At 39.9% G+C, this 13,579-nt stretch overlaps 1 protein-coding gene across 5 annotated transcripts in view; it reads left to right on the top strand.

Moving 5' to 3' along the window:
• The window catches only part of CUX1 (cut like homeobox 1), a 228,015-nt gene that overhangs the window by 135,527 nt on the left and 78,909 nt on the right, over positions 1-13,579 (top strand). For all 5 annotated transcript variants that reach the window (XM_026861726.1, XM_026861725.1, XM_026861723.1 and 2 more), the window contains exons 9-11: positions 1,364-1,468; positions 4,154-4,342; positions 10,067-10,125. In XM_026861726.1, the coding sequence (XP_026717527.1) occupies positions 1,364-1,468; positions 4,154-4,342; positions 10,067-10,125 (353 nt within the window). The remainder of the gene's footprint in view (positions 1-1,363; positions 1,469-4,153; positions 4,343-10,066; positions 10,126-13,579) is intronic.

Genomic DNA, 13,579 nt, shown 5'->3' with positions numbered 1-13,579 from the left:
ATGCAAAATCATTTAATATAATGTTGTGAGCAAATAGCAGAGATGATGCGTTTAGTAGTTGATTGCCGTTAGTTTACTGATTGATTAAACATGCAGGCAGAGTCTCTGCTTTGCCTAGTAAGTCAAAGATCGTGCACACACACAGGGGTATAGGTTTTTATACTCACTGTTTCAGATGACTTAGGTTTTCAGAAGGATTAGTTGAAAAAGCAGGGAGCCTGTCACACAGAAATATGGCCAGTTTTGGTGGCTTATAAATGGCAGTGTGAATTTATTACTCAATAAAGGAAGGGACCCATCAGTGTAAAGGGTAAAAGTTGGTCAAGAAAAGTTTTGGCCTTGATTGGTGACAGCTTGTGGGTTTGAAAGCTCTGTCTTGGAAGTGGAGATAGAAAGTTATTTTAGCTATTTTCTGCTCAAAGTGCAGCATGATTTGCATGGAGAAGCCCAGGTGAAAAGCAGTGATTATTCAAGGAGGAAAGCAGTGTGGGTTTATAACAATAAAATACATTTTTTTTTTAAAAGAAGAAAGTCTGGCCAGGAGGACTATGTACTGTAAAAAAACCCAGGTTTTGTTCCACTTTTCTTAACAGAAGCTTAGACACAGTTTGGAAAAGGACTTTGCTGCTATTTATTGCCTGAAGTTACTGACCCATCTGTCTCTACCCAAACTCTTGTACAGACAGTCTTTCCTCATAATTCCGCCTTTCTCTTTTCTACTATTATTCAATATTTATATGGGAATTTTGTCTGGTAGCCAAGTCACAGGCTTATCAGATATTGCGTAAATCCTCAGCAGTTGGTAAGTGATCTGTGCAAAATTGTCAGTTTAGGGTTAAATATTGTTGAATAAATAGACCTGCTGAAAGAACAGAATCTAACAATTCATGTTTTGGGAAATAATTACTGAAGAAAGACAGCCCACAACATTGTATGTGTGCTAGAGAGAATGGTCAGAATATCTTTTAATTCAGCATTTACCCGTGAGAATTATTCCCATGAGGAACCTTGCAATAAAATCTGCTTGGTCTATGAGAATAGAAAGAAATTGAATAAAAAGACTCCATTTCCACTTGTATTTATTCAGTCTGGGAAATTCAGTGGGCCGCAGCATTAGTATCAGCAGGGGATTCCTTGCTCCTAGCGTTAAATTACTGTCATAATCGCTCAATTATTTCTTCCTTGTACTGTTTAAAATAAAAATCCATCACATTCTATGTTTTTTTTCTAACATTTATTAGGTTGAGTGTTTAGGAAAATCAATTATATTCAGTCAGGCATGAATTGATGAATGTTCTTGTAATAATTGTCAGTTGTTAAACTGAATGTACTTTCTCTTTTCACCCCTTTTCATTTCCTTCAGAGGGCAGAGGTGGCTCAGAGAGAGGCAGAGACCTTAAGGGAGCAGCTCTCGTCAGCTAACAAATCTCTCCAACTTGCTACGCAGATCCAGAAGGCACCTGATGTGGTGAGAGAAAATATTTACTGACTCTTACAGGTTTCTGACATTCCTGCAGTACAGCTCTTTCAATTTATGCTCGCAGCTATAAAAATATCTGTTTGGAGTAATATTTTAACTGAAATGGAATTGTGTTCCTTTGGGATTGCGGTTTGGTTAAACTTCTGAGGGGGTTGGTGGCTTCAGAAGACCATGGGATGGACAGAGGTTACTCTGCTTCATGATGACTGTTATGGTGATCCACATGCTGGTCCAGGTGGACACCAGCACCTCTCAAATTATTTCACGTTGGTGAGAGCATCAGCAGAGGAAAAATAAAGGCAGCAGCGCAGTATAAGAAAGCGAGCCGTCAGCACATGCCTGCCAGGAGGGCACAGCAGAGGTGTGGAGCTTCAGACCGAGGGCACCAACCTTGCCCTGAGTTGGCTCCATTAGCAGGGACCTGCTGCCTGCCCATTTCTGGATCTTGTTATTGTGGGTGTTTGGGCTCTCAGAGGAACTGGAAATCAATTCGGTATCATTCCCATTTTCACTGAATATATCTACACTGAAAATTACACCTATAAATCCACTAAAAGAAGCTTAGAAAATTGAGAAGATACCCTGTACTCCTAGAGGTTTGCTTTCTCTGTGTGTTTCTAAAGCAAACACCACTGTTTGGGGAGGGTGGTAGCGCTGACTCTGCTGATCGGACCTTGCGGGCACAGAGTGCTGTTACAGGACTCCAGCTGGTCCTGGGTTAACAGGTATCACAGATGAGCAGACAGAATATTTTGATTTTTGTTTGCCAAAGGAGAAATAGGAGTATTTAAATGTAAATATGCAATTAAGTGAAATTTAGTCTACTTCTAAGCAGCAGATTTAACAAACAAAAGAAATCATGCTCCTTATATTGCTTTTTTCTTGCAAAGCCATATACATGCTTGACACTGATATCAGAAAAAAACACAGTTGCCTTTAAAATACATTTGCAGAGAATGACTAACAAACCGTAAGTCCTCCAGTTCTGTTTGGTCGTCTATTAATACAACCCAGTATTTTCTCAGAGAAGTCAAAAGATAGACAAGCAGGCTGCAAAACAAAAAGCTTAAAAAAACCCAAAAGCCTGAATATCACTTGTAACTCTGAATTACCTGCCTCTTCCTATCTTGTGTCCTAGTCTTATCATTATTTTAACATTAGGTCTTTCTTGTATTTAATAGTACTTCTGCACTTCATTTATATTTAATATGACAACTACTGCAGGATGAAAATGATCATTATCTATCTTATTTCAGACTCTACGTTCTAGTCTCAATAGGCACAAGCAGCAGATGATTATACAACTTGTGATGTTTCATGCAAGCAAATTAGAGGTTTTTTTCAAGTTAAAAGTATAATTCAGTGTAATAGGAGAGCGTTGTTAACTGCTGTTCGTACATGTAGCTTTCTGTGAGATACAATGGTATGTAGTCACTGAGAATCAAGCTAAGTGTTTAGAAGATATGGAAAAGGTACGTTGTTGTGCCTGTATTTTCCAGAAAAGAGGGTATGGAGTGTATTTCAATCTGCTGCAGTGTCATCTTGAATTGTAAGGAAAGTGCTTGGGTGACAGAATCGGTGGGTTGAATTTTCAGCTCTTTCGCTGCAGGATCTTTGGTATAATGCTTATGATCATTGTCTCTCTCTTGGTAAATGGATTCTTTCCTACTTCGCTGGTGTTTTCTGAGGAAGAGCCATTAACCTTTGTAAACACATTTTAGGCTTTTAATGCAACGTGCATTCATTATTGGTCTGCCTCGTGCTCCCCAGATCTGCTCAAGTATTTCCTTATGTTCTTCATGGAAGAGAGGTTCGGAGCTCTCCAGTGCATTATAGCTATTAATCCCTTAACACAAAAGGAGACAAAAGAGATGGTACAATTAGTCTGTATTATCTTTTCAGAATAGATCTACCTTCTTCTTAACTGCTCTGTCCTCTCTTATTTCTTGTCCCACTGGAAAGTCAGTCGAGTGAGGAAGTTTCAGACTTGAGGACAGATATTTCAGCAGTGGGAAACTGGAAGAAGAAAGATCCTGATTTAGGAAAGGGAATTTCTGAAAGTGAAGGCCAAAGGGAGAATGGCCTTGTCTTACAGCTGTCACGTCTATCTTCATCCCCATGGAGAGAGGCTTTAGTAGCTAGCAATAATGTTAACCGAACAATTTTCATGCAAGGAGCAAGTTCATTGGAAGTAACAGTTTGGGGCAATTTTTGACAATTTTGCCTGAAACATGCAGCATGCATACAAAGAGCCAAAGGCACATGACTCTGCTGTTCCCGATTAAGAAATTCTGCTCCATTACTTCAGAATATTTTATCTGATTAGTATTTTGTAAGCACAGATTGTCATACTTGTCAAAGCATTTGGACTATTAATAATAAATAGAACTAAATAGAATTCTTTGACTTTAATGGCTGCATCTTTCCAGTGCAGTTATGAAACAGGGACATTTATTCTCTCCATTATCCCTATTTTACCAAAGTATTGTCCTGGGGAGTAAAAATGGTCATCTTCCAGATGCATGCAGTCTGTCATGGGAGTCCCAGATTTAGAAATTGTTTCTGTCTCTCATGCCACCTGATGCCATGCTTTGTCCTTACCTAGCTGCCCTGAATTCAGGCTTGTTGCCTTTTTTTTATTTATGTGGTCTAATACTTTTTTTTTCACATCAGGAGCAGGCCATCGAGGTGCTAACACGGTCCAGCTTGGAAGTAGAACTGGCTGCGAAGGAGCGGGAAATCGCCCAGCTTGTAGAAGATGTCCAGAGACTCCAGGGCAGCCTCACCAAGCTGCGGGAGAACTCCAGCAGCCAAATCTCACAGCTGGAGCAGCAGCTGACCGCCAAGAACAGCACACTTAAAGTAAGGCTCGGTTCTGTGCTCAGCAGCTTTCGAAGGATATAACTGATGTACCAGTACTGGGGTTTAGGGATGTAAGTTTTCTGTGGTTCTGAGAGGCGCCATAAAGCCATTGACTTCATGAGGAAGCTGTTGAATTCTGGTTTCTGTGACATTTTGTACTCAGGAATCACAGTTTTGGTGAAATTTAATTTACCTAGTTCTCAGTGCTTTGAAATTTGTTTAGGAGGACATGGCTACCTTTAGAATTAAAACCATCAACAAAACCCAACATATGTTTACCACAGATATGTAGTGAAATAGCTGAACTGAAAAGGCACAGAAAATCCTTCTTAGGTTTTAAAACTATTAATTCCCATTCTGGTGATTGGTATTGCAGGTTTGCCAGGCATGTTTATTGTGCCGTAGTCTGTCTTGGAATTTACCTGCTACCCCCTCCAGTTCTCTCCACTGGAAAAGGGAAGTATATCATTCAGAGCATAAAACCAAGTAAATTCAAAATGCAGAGAGGCTTTTTAGCCTTCATAACCATTCCGTTGGTTTTTTTAACTGTGTATTTGCTGCACAGTAATTTCCATTCCTAAGTAGTGGTCCAGTCCTATATTCATCTGCATACCAGTAGCACTGCAGTGAAACTAGAAGAAACATCTAACAATTTTGTGAGTGACCCTTTTACCTTTTGCTTCAGCAGCTTTACTTTCTTTGTGCACTAGCCCCCACAGTTCTGATCTATCAAGTAAGCATGAGAAATGTTGCCTGACAGGTGTTATGAATCAGATTCCTGTAACTCCTGTCTCTTTCATTGTTCTACCAACTATGAGCTTCAAAGTGTAAACAAGATAAATTTATCTATTCCATTAAAGACTTCATAGTTTTGTAGGGTTTATAGTCTGAGAGTTTTTTAAAAGCAGGAGGCTGATAGTACCCACTTAGCTCTGACTGTGGCGTGGGTTGCTTTCCTCTATCAGAATGATTTAACGTTCAATTGAAACTCTTACAAATTGTTCTAATTCTGACATTTTTTAGTGGTTACTAGTTTTGCTCTGGTGTAACATAATTTATGTGGAGAAATGTCTGTTAGGGATGAAAGCCCAAGTGTTGCGTTCGGTGTGCTTTCTGCATGTTTTAAGACAGCCTTGCAGAATTTTTATGAAAATTCAGTAGAGCAAAGGAAACCTCTTAGGTTCCTATATTGACAGTATCAGTCTCTGCCCATCTGTCACCATGTGGGCACCACTCTTAATGAGGGAGGAAGGAGCTGGCATGGCTTTGAGGGTCACATTTTCCTGGTTACACTCATGTTAGAGGTTTTTAAAATTTTTTTCATAAAGCCTGATAGAAAATATCTTGAGTCCCTGCACTTGACAGATTTTCTTGGAATAAAGCATGTTCCTGGTGAGGTCAGTATTAGTTTAGCCATTAACTTCAAAGGGAATAGGATCATAGAAATGACAGAGCAAGTCTTTGATTTTCATTTCAGTAATCTCCTTCCATTTTCTCATAGGCTTGCCTGGCTAATGCTCTGTATTTAGGTTCCTGTTGATAGTGTCTGATGCAGTGACTCTATTGATAAAGTTTTAGTCATTTCAACCCTCTTTAACCTTATTTGTTGCACTACAAAAATATTTCAGAATACATACTTTTACCCCAAAGTGCTGGGAAAACCTGTTCCTGAGATCTGCTGTACAAAGAACCAAATCTCAGTGGTGATGTGTTGATCTCATGTTTGATTATAGAGGAATTGCTTCTAAAATAACTGAGATTGTAATGGTTGCCTCCACAAAAAATGAATCACAGTTTCACAAATTAAAGCAATGTTCTCAGACCATATCTTGGGGGAATTCTTTAATACTCTATGACTTAATGAAACAATACAGAAATACTTTCAAACTTATTGCTTCTTTATCTTCATCTGATCTAATAATCAAAACATGTCCTCTAGTAACAAGACTTTTCTAACTATAATTATATTAACTGTTTGTTGCTGGGAGTTAGAGCTTCCCTGCTACCCAGTTAAAGTACGAGGTAGCAAAAAGATACATCAAAAAACCTGGGTTAATTAAATACAGGCTTTTTAGTTTATCACTCTAAACTAAACTACAACATTAGTCTAATGGGTTTTTTAAATGTTTTACGCCCTTTAATACAGCTCATGCTGTTTACCTAAGATGCTTTAGTTAATAGTACAGTAACGATTTTTTATATTTAAATAACGCTAGTGGACCCAAGCTATGCACGCTCTAACATGGGTTCGTTCACGCAATAAATGCAAGGTGATTTCTTAACGTGGAATATTTGCAAATTTAGCATGCAGAAATGCCACCGGTCCATTCCTTCTGTCCTCTGGCTCCCTGCTTTTTTGTGTGTTGGAGGATGCTAGAATATATTTTTTCTGAATTAACCAGGTTGATATTTAGTGTAATATATTAGTTCCTCCAGATTGTCTCACAGCTTGAACCTTTGTTATACCATGTTCTGTGAATTTTACTGGGTTCTTTGAGACAATTACCATACTAATACATTTTAAAACAGTCATTGACTGGGAAGATGCCAAGTGCCTAAACAGTCTGCTTATATACAGGCATTGCATTCTCAGTTGTTAGTTTATATTGTTTAGTAAAGTATACATTTAAGTGCAGATTTTCCATGGCAACAATCTCTGTATTAGGTACTTGGGAATGATGGATGTATGTGGTTTTTATACAATTCAAAGTAAAATATTGCTGGTTGCCATACTGCTATAACAACATAGAAGTACCTGAGAGTCCAAAACAGCTCCATTTTGTCAACATCTCTCTTTTTTTCTTTTCTTTTTTTTTTTTCCCTTCTTTTCCTAACTGTGTTTTGTACCTAAAATTTCCAGAAATATTTTCAGGGTATAGTATATCTCTAGACAGGATTACATTTAATATAGATTGCATTAAAATGGGAATCATTAGCTTTCCTGTATTTTGTATCTGTTTCTACAAAAGGCTTTTTTCTTAGCATATCCTTGCTAAGTAACTAATATATTAATCCAGGATACTGTTTGGCTTAAATTTATTCCTATACTTCTTACACTGAGGACTAACGTAAATAACCAGTTATTCCTACTGTAAAAGCTAATCTGCTGTAGACCCAAAAGCATTACAAGTCACAGAGTTAAGGAAGAGAAGAATTGCAGTGTATCTTTGCTTTAAGCTGTAGAGCAGCAAAAAGAAGTTAGAAACAGCTGGCAGAGTGACATGGCCAAGGAGAGCTGAAAGATGTTGTGTGGTGTTCAACAGGGTCCTCCCATTGCCTGCATCGAGGTTGGAAGCTGTCAGTCATGACGCTGTCTCCTCCCCAGTACCTAGGCTCTCAGGCTCACTGGTTTTGTTTAAAGATCCCTCTCCAATCTCACTGAGCCTGATCCAGTCCATGAAGAAGTCGGACTCCTTGTTAAAATCACTGTTTCGCTCACTACTGGAGCTTGAAAAGCTGCTTGAACTTGTGGCATGTTGTAGCTGGCCCTCCTTAAAACTTGAGAACTGAAGTGACACCTCGGGCCCTGGGATTACGTAGGACATTTGCATAATGAGATTTCAACACATGTTGAAGGTTATCAAAACCTCAAACATCTTTAATATTTGTAGGATTTTCCTGGTTACATCAGTATAGGGTTTTTCAGCAAGGTCAAAACACTTTCTGCTGTATAAAGGAAAGTCAGTACTCCCTGTAATTCCAGTTAGTAACTGGAATTTAGTAAGGCAGGACATGTCAGAAGAAATGACTAAAACTTGCCCTGTATTTATTCCAGGTAAAAAAAAATTGTTTTAGCTGAAACAGACATGTGGGGTTTTTTCTTTTTAACACAATCCAAATGACTGCACAAGTTAGTGATGGCTAAGGATGCTAATACACAAGACCTTTTAAGAGGCTGCTCATTTCATCAGTGTCCCACAGAGTGCAAATTCCACACCTAACAACAGTTTCTGCTTTCCTGCAACAACCGGTGGTGGTGATCCATTAGGAGCTGCTTGCTGAGCAGCTGCCAGAGCAGGGCCCGTGTATTACTGCTGGGAGATGCCTCTTGTCAGCAGTAACTAAGGAGTGTGGATTATGGTATCAAAAAGCAGGAACAGGAGTTTAAGGGGGCTGTATATTGATAACGTGGATGTCCACTTTGTCACTGCTGTTAGTATACGTGCTAATGGCAAAGCAGAAATGTCAGCAGTACGTAAGTGGAAGGGACATGATAGGAAATCCTTTAAAAGATGACAGAATAGCTGGAAGTCCATCAAAGCCCTTCTTCTCCTGAAGAAGCCTCATTTAAATTCTTAAAATGTCTCAGGTGATGGACTCGCTGATCTGTGGGTGCTGTGTTACATGGTGTTCAGGTTTGCAGCTTGTACCCCCTGAATAGCTTTGAAGTGGGTGATACCTACACACTGATTTACTTGGGAAGACAGCGTGATTAAGAGATTCCCACTTCTAAATGCTCATCTGTCCCAGCCCTGCCATTGATACACCCGTGCTGGCACAGAACTTTATGGGACTGCATTTTAAACAGGTTTTCTAAAATTATCCATGTTCACAGCAGCCCTTCCCTGCCCTCCTGCATTGAGTGAGCAGCCCAGGGGTGGGTTTGGGATCTTCCTGAATTCACTTCTCCACTGAACATAAAGCCCTGTTTTTCTTTTTCATGTGATATATTCCTTTCCTTTTCAAAGTAGGTACTCTGTCTTTGAGGGTGGTACGTCCTTGTGTTATTTCTGTTTCCTGTGACCTTTGGGATTCTGTGCCAGTTTTAACACCAAAAATTAAATGATGCAGAGCTAGCCTCAACTTATCCATGAAAGTTACAGACCAGTAAGTTCTGTTCTTTCTTTGCTTCGATCAGGTGTGCCTGTACTAAGCAAAGAAATTATTAGTGGGAAATTAATGTGGCTTCTGCAAGCAACATAACGGCATCAATTATGTATCACTATGTTTTAGGCCTCCTGAAGCATTTATCCTGTAGTGATGAGCACTATTGTTGGGAGCAGGGGCTCTTGGGTAAGGTCCAAATGTGTGGCATTGCGTTATGGATTGTGTTAGGAAATTTGTTTCAACGTTTGCGGCATCTTCACACCAAAGAGAAGCCATTGAGACTGCCCCAGGTCAGGTAGACCTGAGCAAAAAGACCTACTGAGTTGGTCTCAATGCTTCATCTCTGGTGTGTAATCCTATTAGTTATTGCAATAAGTAATGCTTGTAAAACGACTTGGTACAGCTGTTTTGTTTGGGCATGAGGCATTGTAGAAGTCTTAAAAGCCTAAGGCATTCCAGTCAACAACAGCTTCTTCAGTCTTTTCTTTTTTTTCATGTAGATAAGGTTACCAAGAACTGTCTTATTAAGAATACAGTATGTGCCAAAGCATCCTGCTTGTTTACTCAATTCATCAGTTTCGTAAAAATTTCAGCTGCCCCATTTTTAATACTTTCTTCCCCGATCTCTTTATTGAACACATGACAGTGACATTGCAAACAGCCAAATTGGAACCTACTGAATCCTGTAATGCTTGGCACTCTGTAAACAAAGGAAAAGTGAGGTATAATTGTGTTTACGTTGAATTGGTTATAGTTTGTTTTCTAATATATGTAAATTAGGTATGAGTCATTAACCCTCACTTGTGCACTGCTGTATATATGGAATAATTTAAAGATGATTTTGAAAGCCTGCAGAAAAAAATCTAAATAATTAAATCCATGTTCTTTCTTTTAAAGCAACTGGAAGAAAAACTGAAAGGACAGGCTGATTATGAAGAGGTTAAGAAAGAATTAAAGTAAGTGTTAAATGCTTACATAATTTTTTCACAAACTCCAGTTTAACAATGCTTGTTAAATGAAGCCACAAATCTGTGTTCTTGGAACAATAAAGAATTCAGTCAAAACCACAAAGTCGAGGAAATCGGGAATATTGACAGAAATTACATCCAGAACCAGTGCAACTGCTGTATCTGAGAGTGCTCCTTTTTGTTGCGGCACAGTATCACAATAGCACATAATACAAGTGTCAGTGAAGAAAAGACACTAAAACTATTCTTCACCAAGGGTAAAAAGTTGGAAAAGCTGTGATATTTTAGGTGGACTGCTCTTTAAAAATCCCCAGCCAACAGCCAAATGTAATGTGGACCAAGAATTTAATGCAGGGCCTTTGGCCATAATACCTTTTCTATGCTTTAGCCAGCCAGTGTTCAGCACTTAACATTTTAATGCTGTGCTTGTTTCACTGTGTATTTTTGCTACTATATTGTGGTTTTAAACTAAAGCCACAAACAGCCTCTTCCTATTTCAAGAGATTTTTTTAAGAGACTTAGAAGAGCTTCATTTTAAACTATAACAAGATAAGCTGTCAGGTTCAGAAGAGAAGGTTTTTTTCTGGAAATATGTTTAGTGTCAAGGTTTAAATAACTGCAAGAAACTCTATCTCTTCTTTCATCATTCTGGCATTTTTGTGTGTATTTTAAGAAGACTGAAAAAATGTTACTTTGTTTAATGAGGTTTTTCAGATGAGGCTGGTAGTCATGTGCTTTTGTTTACACGTCCCTGGAGAACACGGAAAGCAGGTTTGGTTTTGCAAGCCCAATGACTGCCCAGCCCCTGGTGCTATTATATTCAAGGCACGCTGCTGTGGTTCTGGTTCACTGCCAGCTGCAGCACACCCTGATGTAGGTATGTAGTTTCAGTCAAGTGAAATGAATTGGCCATTTCTTTGGTCAATATACCTGAATATTAACTGGTCTCAAAAAAGTATCATCGTTTTAGTGATACAGGCAAATATGTCCACATACTCTCCTGAGTTAAGGAAACTCAGCTTCAGATTTCAGACAGTTTATGCCCTCATGTGTAAAGTAATAAATGGGAATTAGTTCACAACCTCCCAATTTGCTCCATGAGTTACTAAATGTGAATGTGCTGAAACAGCAAATGAGTTTTAAATCCTACCTGCTTTAATGCCTTTACTTTAGATACAAAACTCATTTAGATCACTGTATTTCTGGCAGTAATGCGCTTTTTTTTCTCCCTCTCTTTTTTACAACACTGGCTTGCATGAGGGCAGGGATGGGACTGCAGATGAGCAGTCCAGGGGAAGCCGTGACACAGGAGTGTTCATATGGTGCTTCTGTCTGTTCCTGTTACTTCAAGATGAGCCTGCAGGGAAATAGATGAGAAAATATCCTAGAAGTGGCCCTTGTGAGGTGCCAGTAAATTAAGTTTGTTGTCCTGGCTGTTACAGCTTTTATATCCCCTAATTTGTGGGCAACATTTTTTTTATCTGGGCAGGCTGACTTTGGAGGGACAGCCATTAGGTTGTAGGTGGCCTGGCATCCATATACCATCCTGCTGGATGGTGCGGGGTTTTAAGAACCTCTGTGAGAGCACTGAAAATGTTTGCAATGCTGCATCATCACAGCAGCTCATTCACGTCGCCCTCTCTGCTCCTATCTGGTCCAAAAGATGTGCCAAAATCTAAATGTACATCACCTGAGACCAGCAGTCTGATCTGAAGTGAAACTATGAAAAGTCTATTGCTGCGAATCTGGTATCGCTCACACTGAATCCTACTATGCCTTTGTGCCCTGAAACACTGACAAAAATGAACTCCTCATAATGGGCACACACACCAAGAGAAAACACACCTTGTCTGTAAGGAAGAAAGATGTTGTGGTAAAGAAAAGGTAAACTGTGTGGATTGAGCTAAGGACAGTTTAATGGGACAACACAAGGCGAGAAGACAAAAATAATAATACTAAAAGAACAATATGATAAAACAACTGATGCACAAGGCAGTTGCTCACCACCTGGAACCCAATTTTCAGCCCCTTCCTGAGCCACGATCCCTCCTCCCCCCAGTTTATATACTAAGCATGATATCCTGTGGTGTGGGATATCCCCTTGGCTGGTTCGGGTCAGCTGTCCCAGCTGTGCCCCCTCACAGCTTCATGTGAAAATTAACCCTATCCCCGCTGAACCAAGGACAAAAGAGTAAACTTCTCAGTTGTTCTGGCACTGATGTATCTTCCTCAATCCTCCCAAGGATCTTTGAGGCATTCGAGGCTGAGGGATCTCAATATCAGCCAACTTCTAACCATGGAGGAACTTAACTGGGTCCACATCAGGATCTGGGATGGGAGGGTTCCTTTCTTTCTTCATTGGCTTTTGTGCCAAATTGCTTTTAAACCTGTTTTTGAGATCTGAGAGCTCTGTGTGTCCTTTCAGTTCCCTCTCGAGTAATACAACAGTGCTAACCCTCCTGCCTTTGCAGTCAGGATCATACGAACAGAAAGTTGAGCTGTCCCAGTGCATGCTTTGCTTTAGAATAAGATCTTTGAAGTCGTCTTAGATGTGCAGATTCAAGTCACAAGATCATTCCTTTAAAAAGCAGATAACTGATCTTGAGCAGCAGATTGAGTTGAGATCTCATGGGCAAAGATATTCCTGGAAACCAAAGGGGAAAGATTTTGCTTCCTCATATTCCTGAGGATAATGTCTCTTTTGTGACACATTTGGAGAGTCATTTCTGACATGTTTAAATTTTAGAGTTGTTGAAAAAATGAACCTGCTGCAGTGAATATTCCTTCAAGGGCAATTCAAGATACCATCAACCTGGGTTTTAGTGTATTTTGGATTCTAGGTGTATAGGAAATTACCTGTGAAATTGCCAGAAGGCTATTTCAGGTAATAAAGAATCTACTTGATGTGGGTGGAGGTCAGTAAGTTTCCAGCTGAGGTTTGAATATGCATGCCTGCTCCAAGCTTGCTGAAAAATTCAGCTGCTGAAGGTTCGGGATCCTTTCTGAAGGTCCCAGCTGGCAGCAGGCGCTCAGAACCAAAGTGCATTGGTAGAGCAGCCTGTGCACATGGAGGGCACAACAGGATCCAGGCTTTAAAGCCAAACTTCTGGTACCAATAACCCAATATACACACTAAATACATTCAGGCTTACTTTGCACCTGCGCCTGGTTTCAGTCAGGTTCTGTAGGCAGCAGGGCAGTGGTCAGAGCACGTCACGCCTGCTTCTTCCAGAGCGTGCAGCCTCCTCTGGGTTAGTCTCATCTGGAAGGAAGGTGGGTGGTATGCTCCAGGACTGCTCTGCATGGCAAACCCAAGTGTGGTAAGTGGGGTTACTGGGACACCTACGTCACAAGTGTCCTGCTGATCTGAACTGAAACGGCAGAAACACCTCTGATTTGCCATGGGAAGTTTTCCACGTGATTATTTGCTGTTACAAGTTGT

This window comes from Athene cunicularia, assembly GCF_003259725.1.
Source record: "Athene cunicularia isolate RWA chromosome 19 unlocalized genomic scaffold, athCun1 chr19_part1, whole genome shotgun sequence".
NCBI lineage: Eukaryota > Metazoa > Chordata > Aves > Strigiformes > Strigidae > Athene > Athene cunicularia.
This window is presented reverse-complemented; position numbering and strand designations above follow the sequence as displayed.